The sequence below is a fragment of the Vidua chalybeata genome, chromosome 6, assembly GCF_026979565.1.
Source record: "Vidua chalybeata isolate OUT-0048 chromosome 6, bVidCha1 merged haplotype, whole genome shotgun sequence".
NCBI lineage: Eukaryota > Metazoa > Chordata > Aves > Passeriformes > Viduidae > Vidua > Vidua chalybeata.
Window position 1 is genome coordinate 3688257 of NC_071535.1, and position 9982 is coordinate 3698238.

The following is a 9982-nucleotide window of genomic DNA, read 5'->3' on the forward strand; positions in this document are numbered from 1 at the left end:
CATCCCTCTTGACTGAAATAGTTTCACTATTTTGGATTGAATCTAAACACAATCGACAAGTTAATATCCCCCTGTCAGTGATTCATGCCTTGATGTGCCATTAACAGACTGGTTAAGTCAACATAGTTGTAGTAAGTGGTGCTTTATTAAGAAGATAAGTAGAGCTTTTTAGTTTGTTCAGCAGTAGAGAGACTGTTTAGCCTGCTCTAGCAAGATGACAATCTTCATTTTTGCATATTTGCCGTGAATTAAGTTGGAGTCTGGGCTGACTCCCTTGATGAGGATGCTGGAGAGGCTGATGCTCCTCCTGGAATGGAGTTGCAAAGTTGAAACCACTCGTAAGGAAGCCAATGCCAACCTCGTTTTTGTCTTCTGTAGTTTCCATTCTTTACCTTTATCTTTACAGATGGAGTCTCTCTTCCTTGACTGTCCTGGTAAAACCTCATCATACATGTCCACTAATCCGCTGTGTGCAGTAATTGTTAGTAAATCTTACTCCTTTTGCAGTCCATGTGCACTGGGTTAATCCCTGGGACAGAGGAGATCTGTGTGTGTGAGTGAAACTGATTTGCTTGGTTACTGTTTTGCAGCTGAAAACACAGCTAAATGAAACACTATCAAAACTCAAAGTTGATCAAAACGAGAGAGAAAAAGTAGCTGGTGACTTGCCCAAGGTAAGCAGGATTCTTAGCAATTGCACATACAAATGTTAACAAAACCCCCCAATGTCTGTAGTTTTGCAGTGCTGGAAGTGATGATTTGAAGGAACTTGATTAGAGCTGGTGGGGTGTCTTGCTCCACTGGCTGGAACTGTAAGAGCTCTTCCTCCATGTCAGAAATGCATGAAACTGCAGCTAATATGATAATGATAAAATGAAATGATAAAACTGCAGCTAAAAGCTCTGTTTAATCATCCTTCTTGAAAGACTCCCCTGTTCATGATAATTTTATGGCAATAGACACAAGTGGTGAATTGAGGCTGACAAATAATTCTTTATTTAAAAGAAACTCCAGCCTAACAAAAAGCCCATCCCACAGCCCTCCACCCACACTACAGCCTGAGGCTTTTAAATCCAGTCTCAAGTGGCAGAGGGTTGCAAGCTGGTTTACAAAGCATCTTCCCTTTTGCATGTGGCAGCATATCCACTATAAACCAGGAGACTGCAAATCCTAAAAGTTAGATCTGTGCAAGTGTGATGGGACAAACAGGTGGGTTTCCTGTGCTTTTCCTCAATGACTGCTCTTACAAGATGGGTTGGAGTGGAAGATGTTGAAGCCTGAGAGGTCTCAGTGCTGTCTGTCACTCCAGAAACAATGGGAGAATTGGTAAATGGAGACAGGAGTAGCCTGTGGAGTGGCTGGACTCTGGCTCCTGACTCTGCAGCACCTTGTTCCTCCAGCACAGTATCAAATTGGGCTGAGTTCTTCCAGGATTGGAGTGGGAAATGCTGCTGGGGGAGCATATCTTGTCCTGGACAGGGATAGATGATCACAAAAGCACTGGAGGAGGTGAGAAGCTAAAGGAAACTTACTGTAATAAAGAATTTAAAGCATCTTGCTCTGGACAGTTATGTTGGGTGTTGACATACAAAGCCAGCTGTGTTGATGTCCATGGTTCATGGTGTATTCCACATAAATACAGAGCTGGGGTTAGGATTTTGGAGACCTGCACTCCTCCTTTTATGAAATGTACTGCATGATTTTTTACCTAGTAACTTGATGTGAGACTATTAAAGCTTCCCTGTAGGATTGCTCTCAGATGCAGACAGGCTGACGTGCAACATGCTGATTGTGAGGAGACATGTCAGTCATGGCAAATGGATTGATCCCTGGAGCAAATCTGGCATAAAACAGATTTCCTTCTCAACAGTGATTTCCTGTGTCTCTGGTGCTCTCAGGGAGATGGGGCTGTGCTAATTGTTGTGCCTTCCTTGTTTCTTCTTTTTTGTTTTATATGTCTTTTTTTTAATCCTGTCTTTCCCTTACAGGCCCAGGAGTCTTTGGCAGCTCTCGAGAGAGAAATTGGGAAGGTTTTTGGAGATGCCAATGTTATTGAAAACAGCGACGTTTGCACAGACTCGGTGAGTGATTCCTGGAGCTCGTGCTCAGGGGCCACACAAATCTCAAAGTGGCAACTTTGGGAAGTGAGGTCCAGCAGAGGAACAGGATGTTTGGGTGATGGGGGCTTTATGAAGATTCCAGTGCTACAGCTTGCCAGGATGTCAAGGACTCACTGGGAATTTTGCTGCTGTCTGGATCGTGACCTCCTTCCTGTGGCTCAGATTTGCAAGGAGGGAGGGGAGGGATTCTGGGCTTTTGATGGGGTTTTGCTTTGGTTTGGGCAAAAGTGGGGAGATCCCCAGACTTGTCCCTTCACAAAGGGAAAAAGGAAGCCAAAAATAACTCTGCTGATGACTAAGTGGGCTGAAAACACTGTTGGGTTTGCCCTTCTGACATCAGCAATGCCAAAGAAATGCAGTCTTGCACAACCTGTTACACTGAGACAGATTCTCTTGCCAGAACATGGTTCCTTCTGCTCCTCTGCAGCTGTGGCCAAGAGCCAGAACTTGATTTCAGCTGGTCCTGGCTGCTGGGAATTTGTGTTGACCTTGATGTGGCCCAGCAGCAAAATGTTGCTAAGATGAGCTTCGGTAGGGAGCAGCCCTGAGCGCTGTGGGCAGGTGACTCTGCAGACTGCTGGTGTTCCTGTATCCTCCAGCAGTGGCATTCCAGCTTTAGGGTCTGGAATTGGGTGGGCAGGTGGCTCCCCTGAGCCTGTGGGTTGCTGTCAGCACGGCTGGGTGTGGAGCTGGTCCTCAGAGTGCTGCCCTAAAGACACCACCTGCACAGGGGGCTGGGCTGGGGTCAGGTCACTGGCTTTTTCCATCTCTGGCAAAAAGAGCTTTCACACCAGCCCTGGGATAACTTTCCAGAGGGCTGAAGGAGATTCTCTCCCAGCTCAGAGGTGTCAATGGAGCTCATTCCCCATTTTCTTCTGAGGGACAGAGTGGAAGGACCTGCTGTCGTTTGAGGGGGAGAGGAGCACTTGCAGATAGCACAAATAATTTATATCAACTCCTTTTAGCTGCTGAACCTAAGTGGCTTCATCAGCTGCGAGAGGAAGCTCGGGGTCCTCTGAGGAGAGCTGCAGGAAAGCCTTTGTAGTCATTAGCAGGGATGAAATGGCTTTTCCAGGCTCATCACTCATGGATGCTGATGGACCCCTGCGCTGGGCTCGGGATGGACCACGGCGCCGTGGCTGAGCCAGAGATGCAGCTGGGCCTGTGAGACTGCAGATGTGCCAACCCTGGGAGCTGAGTCCTGGAGGATGGGAGAGCTGCTGAGCCCTCCCTGTGTTCCCAGGGGAGGCCAGAGGCTTCTGCTGCTGATGCCTTGTGCAGGCTGCCCTAGAGCAGAGACTGGACAGAGCTAAAGAATAAAGTGGGGATTTATTAAAAGGCCTCAATGGATCCTCCTTGGGCAGCACAAGAGCCCAGCCAGGGCTGCACCCAAGATGAACCAAAATGGTCCCAAAATGGGTGACCAGTCATGGAGTCTCACACTTTTATAAGTTCTTCTCTATTTGCATATTGGAGTTCATTGTCCAATTCCAGCTCCAGCCCATGCAGTCCCATCCTTCTTGTTTTTCTCTCTCCAGCCCACGCTGTTTGTGCTCTTGGGCCTGAGATTTGGATCATTTGTCCTTGGTCCCCAGCTGGAGCAGGAATTGTTTTGTCTCCCTGCTCTGTGCAGAGAGCTCACCATCCCCTCATGTGAAGCTCAGAATTACACACTAAAGCAGCACAGAATGTGAAAAATAGAAAAGCTAAAACCTGAGGCATCAGTGCCAGTCAGGTGCTGTTTCCCTGTCTGCAGCAGGCTGGAGAAAAGCCCCTCTGGAGCCAAAGCCCAGCTCCCTGTGCTGTGCCTTCATGGCTTATCCACGTGGGGACAGCAGTGCCATCAGCCATGGCACTCGTGGCTGGTGGCTCTGGGCAGCCCTCCTGTCATTAGCTGTGCCCTGTGGTGGCCCAAAATGTGCTCCTTTGGTTTAATTGCCTTAACTCACAGAACCCCTCTGGCTCTCGCATTGCTCTGCTCCTGCTGCACATCCTGGAGCCCAGGTTTCTGCCAGAATATCCATGGCTTTATTCTAAAGAGGAGTGTGGAAAAACAGTCCTAATAAACCTGCAATTAAGCCTTCATTAGTAAAAATACATTAATTGTCTAAGCAGCACTCTTGACAGGTAGCCATTGGCAGAGGCTGGAATTAGAACATTATCTTTTCTCCAAGCCTTTTCTGCTGCCTTTTTTTTTTTCCTCTTTTTGAGGGGAGAAAAGGAAACTATCTCCCCAGAAGCCTAAAAACCCAGCTGAAAATAGCTCTGAGATCAAAAAAAAAAAAGTCTTCCAGCCACTTCCACCTAGCAACAGTGCCTTTTTATTTTTTTTTTTTTTTACTAAGGACCTGAAAACACATGCTTGAAAATGAACATATTTGTTCCTTCTGGGTGCTGGAACCAACCCAAAATTGAGAAATGATAAACCCTCAAACACACTCTGAGTGTTTTCTTTAGACTCTTTTTCTTTCTATTTAAAAATAGACCATTTGGGGTTTCTAATCAGCTGCTTTGTCACTTATGGGACCAGCTGATGACTAAAGGGGGCTTTTAGTGTGCTTTAAGGAAGTCATTTATATTCAGCAGCTTGCTTAGGCACTGAGCTTATTTTGAGGCTTATGTGCAATCTAATGTGCTTTTCCCCCCAAATCTCAGTGCAGAGCAGTCCATCACTGGAAACTGGGAATGCCATATGTGACAGATTCCAGGGGAAATCTGTCCAGACACTTCAGCTCCTCTTTCAGCTGCTGGGTCTGAAATCACAGGGGCTTCTCCACTACCCTCCTCATCCTCTCTTCATCCTCATCTCCCAAAGAAGTGGAGTCACAGATTCCCAGAGTGGTTTGGGTTGGAAGGGGCCTTAAGAACCGTCCAGTCCCACTGGGACACTTTCCACTGTGCCAGGCTGCTCCAAGCCCTGTCCAACCTGGCCTGGAACACTTCCAGGGATCCAGGGGCAGCCACAGCTGTGCCAGGGCCTCCCCACCCTCACAGGGAAGGATTTCTTCTGTTTGTGTGACCTCAATTTCCCCCCAAGTCATGGAGAGCAGAGGGCTGGGGCTCAGCAGTGTGAGGCAGCTGTGCACTCCTGGGTTAGCAGGAGCTGCAGGAGGGCTGTGCTGAGCCCAAATCCATTGGGATCTAGTCAGGATTGGCCCCAGGAGGATTGGGGATGTGTCTATAATTCATGAGTGAACACTGCCTGACATTAGTGAGGTCACAGAACAGAAGGGAGATGCAGTAAATGAGGGAGGGAGGGAGGGAGGAGCTGTTCCCAGAGAGGGGGCTGGGAATGCACTGGAGGGCTCCTTCCTTGCTCCTGCTGCTTCTGTGCTGCTGCCCAGGCAGCCTCACTGCTGGTCACTGCTGGATTAATTCACCTACTGGCTGCTAATTGCCTTTGCCTTTCCACTTCCATTAGTCTGCATGAGACTTGCTAAGCCAAGTCTCAACCTTGACAGACCTGATTTTCTGTTTTAATAAGGGTAAAACAGGTTAAGGCTACTCTAATACAGATCCCAATGATTTTTTTTTTTTTTTTACAGTAGAAAAATGTTTACCAGTTGCACAGGAGTAAGAGCTTTGCTGCAGATTGTTTTGTTCTCTTGTCTGAGCCCGGAGTAGTTTCTGTAATGGTGCAGGTGCTTGAGTTTGATTTACTGCTCATTTTGCATTTCCAGCCAAATGGGAGCAGGGAAATGGCCCTCTCTGAGCTCCCTCTAATTTCCCTGGAGCTCTGGGGAGAGATTTGCACCCGCATTATGCATCAGTCTCATTCTGTGGGTAACACCAGAGCGGGGCTGACGGATGCTGAGAGCCTGCAAACACCTCTGTGCTCCTGTGGAGAGCTGGGAACTTCTGCATTGCTGACACCGTGGCAGAGTTGCTTATTTTTAGCTGTTAAATTTCAAGGAAAAGCTCTCCTGCCGGTGATCTGCATGTCTGTGTTCTGAGCTGAGTAAGGAGCAGTAAGGTGTGTGTGTGTTAGATGTGGAGTGCTCTCTGTGTCTTTGGAGGAGTTAATCAATGAATATAATAACCCAGGGATTAATTAATCAATAAATATAAAATAAAACAAGGATTACACAGCACTGTTAGCCCAGCAAGGCTGACAGGCAGGGAGGAAGGAGGGGGAGAGTCCATCTTCAGCTGGAATGACACTTCCTGATTAAGAAACTCTGGAAATCTTAGAAAAAAAAAAAGGCTTTTATTTTTGTTTCAAAACACAAGCTCAGCATTTTAATTTCAGCACAGGAAACTTTCTAGCTCATGGTAGCTTTCATTTTTCCCTTTCTCCTGTTTTCTGCTGCTTGGACTGTTATGTGAAGCCCTAATTTAAGTCCAGCTGTTGCTGGCAAGTGGGAATTTCCCAGGGGTCTGGAGCAGAGGGTGAATCCGTGGGATGGCTGTGGGTGGGGAAGGGTGTGGATCTCCAGGCAGCTGTTCCAAAGGCTGTTTCCCAGCTGGAGCTGCCTTGGGCTGGGGTGTTGGGTACTGCTGAGGACACCACCCCACAGCTCCTCAGTCACACCCAGTCCTTGGTGGTGCAGGAGTTCTGCTGGTCCAGTTGTGGGGTCAGGAGTTGTGCCTGTGATGCCTTGTGAAGGCTGGCCTAGAACAGAGACCAGACTGAGTTAAAGAATAAAGTAGGGATTTATTAGGAGGCCTCAATGGATCCACCTTGGGCAGCACAAGAACCCAGCCAGGGCTACACCCAAGATGAACCAAAATGGTCACAAAATACACAACTGCTCACGGGGTCTCTCACTGATCAGTTCTGCTCCATTTGCATATTGGATTTAATTGTCCAATTACAGCTCCAGCCCATGCAGTCCCACCCTTCTTGTTTTTCTCTCTCCAGCCCACGTTGTTTGTGCTCCTGGGCCTGAGATTTGGATCATTTGTCCTTGGTGCCCAGCTAGAGCAGGAATTGTTTTGTCTCCCTGCTCTGTGAAGAGAGCTCACCATCCCCTCATGTGAAGCTTAGAAATACACACTAAAGCAGCACAGAATGTGAAAAATAGAAAAGCTAAAACCTGAGGCATCAGCTGTGCACCCTGACCTGTGTTATAAACCACATCTGTTGGGGGGTTCAGCCATGGGGAAATAATCTTTGAGGCTGGATAGCTGTGGATACCAGCACAATTCCTGGAAGCAGGGAGTGCTGGAGTCCCAGGCAGGGAGGGCAGGAGCTGGATGTGCAGGTGATTCCCTGGAACAGGAAAGGGCTCCTTGACTTTGAACCATGCTCTCCTTAAACGTGGCCATAACCCTCTGACTGACAAGAATTGTTCCCATCTGCACCAGCAGTTGTAATTTTATACAGAGGATCTAATTCTAGGCTTTCTTGGTAATTAGATTGTAAATGAGCTTTTAATGATTTCCTTTCTTTTTCCCTTCTTCCAGGAACTGAGTGATAAAAGGCGGAATGTGGTGGTGAATCTTACCCAGGATGTGGGTCACCTCAAGAAGCTGCTCGTGTCAATAAGCCAAATGCTGTCAAAGGGATGAGGACACTACAGCCAGGTGGGTGTGGACAGTGGCCCCCCAGTTCAGCTGTTGGGAAGGCCACTGGTGTGTTATGGTGGGACTTTGTTCAAATTAACAACTCTCATGTCAGAATATGAGACTTTTTAGAATCAGTGAATTATTAAGGTTGGAAAAGCTTTCTGAGACACTGAGTCCAGCCTTTCCCCCAGCTCTGCCACTGACCATGTCCCCAAGTGCCACATCCAGGGATGGAGATTCCATCACTGCCCTGTTCTAATGCCTGACCCTGCTAACACTTTCAGTGAAGAATCTTTTCCTAATACTCACCCAAATTGTACATGCAAATCATAAAAAGCTCCTGGCAGGCACTGGATTTGTTCCTGTCTGGATGCACATGTCAATTAGCTGAGGCTAATCTGCAGTCCCCATGTCCCTCTGTAGACATGTAATTCCACCTTCCCTCCCACTCCCTGCTACTTCCTGCAGCAGGTTGCCCCAAGTTTTGTTCTCCCAGAGCCTTTTTCCCTCTTTGTTTGCTCCACCAGCCAACTGTCTGCACTCCCATGCTCTGATTGCTTTGGGAGGGAGGATATAAAATAACCCACGGCAGTGGCTGGCTGGGAGTGTCTGAACACCAGCCATGAGCTCTTCATCCAGTTCCAGACACGTGGACAAGGCTTTAATTTTAATACTCAGCCAGCTTGGAAACCTGGACCTTTGTGCTGATCAAGTGAAATGACCCAGAGTTAGCTGAAGGTTGCATAAGCTCAAGACACTGAACCTTTTAAGGAAGCTGGTGCAGATTTGGGTCTGAAGTGGGAACTGTTTGTCTTGGGAGGCAGCACTGAACAAGGAGTGTCAGAGCTCCCTTTCATCTGCTGAGGATGGGACTTGTTGTATTCCTGATTCAGGTGCTTTTTATGCTCCTGCCTTTGTAGGAGAGCTGGCAGAGGGTACCTGGGTGTCCAGGTGGGAGGGAGGTGCTGCTGCACCTTGGCCTCTGCTCTGGGAGGCCGGTCCTGCTCAGCCTCCACCACCCAGGCTCGTTCCCCTGGCCTTCCTGGTGCCTGGCACCAAGGGAATGCAGGCAAGGTGCTGGAATGATGGAATTGTTATAACCCTCCTTGGGAGGCTGCTCCTCTGACCTGATTTGTGTTTCTCTTGCAGAGTGAATCACGGGGGAATCGTTCATTTGAGGATAGCAGAAGGCATTGTATTATATTTTGCCAAATTAAAGCCTTATTTATGTTTTCACCCTTTCTACTTCGTCAGAAACACTGAACAGAGTTTTGTCTTTTCTAATCCTTGTTAGACTACTGATTTAAAGAAAAAACCCCAACTCTGTAGACACCTCCAGAGTTTAGTTTTATAATAAAAACAAACCTGTTTGGATAATTAGACCTTTACATTCCTGGAGAGACAGTAAACACATAATCTTTTATCTTATTTTGCTCAATAAATCTTGTTCAGAAAACTCCAAAGTGGTAAAGTCACCAATGGGAAATGACATTTTAATACTGATGTTGTACACTGTTTTACTTAATTACGTTTTTGGGATTAGCTGCCTCTGACTTCAACCTCAAGTAAACACTCCTTTTTTTTTTTTTTTTTTTTTTTTTTTTGGTTGCTAATGTAATCAGTTTTTGTAATGGTGTCAGCAAATAAAGGGATGCTATTATTCAAGGTGTTCCTGCTCTCTTCTTTCAAGTGAGTTTGGATGACTCAGGTGAGGTTTCCACCTCTCCCCTCCCCGAAATGAGCATCAGGCTGCACTCACTGTCCTTGTTTTTGGGCAGAGGAGGAGGCACCAGCTTGAGAAGAGACAAACTGGGGAGTGAGTTTTTGTTCTAAAGAAAAGCTATTAGGGTTTAAAAAAAAGACAGGAAATCCCCATCCAAGAGCCATGTAAATTGTGGTTCAGGGCCATGTCTTTGGGGAAGATCAGGGAGTGCCAGGGGGAGGAACAGCTGGGAACACTGGATGTGGCAAGGCCAGTGGGGAGCAGAGTGTGTCCATCTGCCCCAGATCTCCCCTGGGTGGGAGTCTGGGGTGGAAGGAGTTCTGGGAGAGGGTTTGGATGCTCTGTTACCTTGTGCTTTGTTGGGAACAAATGTGGGGAGGGTCTTTGATGGGACAGGGATTCTCCTGGAGGCGTGGGGAGATCAGGTGGCCCCTCCTCTGTGTCTTAGAGGAACCTCTCAGTCCTGTGGGATTCTGCAATGGGCAAGGGGAGGGGTGGTTTGGTTTTTTAGAGCACTTGAGGATGTGATTATCTCAGGGAAGGTGATAAAACAGGGGTCAGTCATTAATTGGGGGTTAATTGCAGAGATGAAACAGATCAAACTGCTCATCCTGAGCTGGTCACACTCCCC

At 47.5% G+C, this 9982-nt stretch overlaps 1 protein-coding gene across 16 annotated transcripts in view; it reads left to right on the forward strand.

The window, feature by feature from the left end:
• Window positions 1–9056, forward strand: part of KTN1 (kinectin 1) — a 78543-nt gene extending 69487 nt beyond the window's left edge. For all 16 annotated transcript variants that reach the window (XM_053945706.1, XM_053945696.1, XM_053945702.1 and 13 more), the window contains 4 exons: window positions 591–674; window positions 1989–2081; window positions 7527–7646; window positions 8778–9056. In XM_053945706.1, the coding sequence (XP_053801681.1) occupies window positions 591–674; window positions 1989–2081; window positions 7527–7631 (282 nt within the window). In that variant the 3' untranslated portion in view covers window positions 7632–7646; window positions 8778–9056. The remainder of the gene's footprint in view (window positions 1–590; window positions 675–1988; window positions 2082–7526; window positions 7647–8777) is intronic.
• Window positions 9057–9982: the final 926 nt, after the last annotated feature.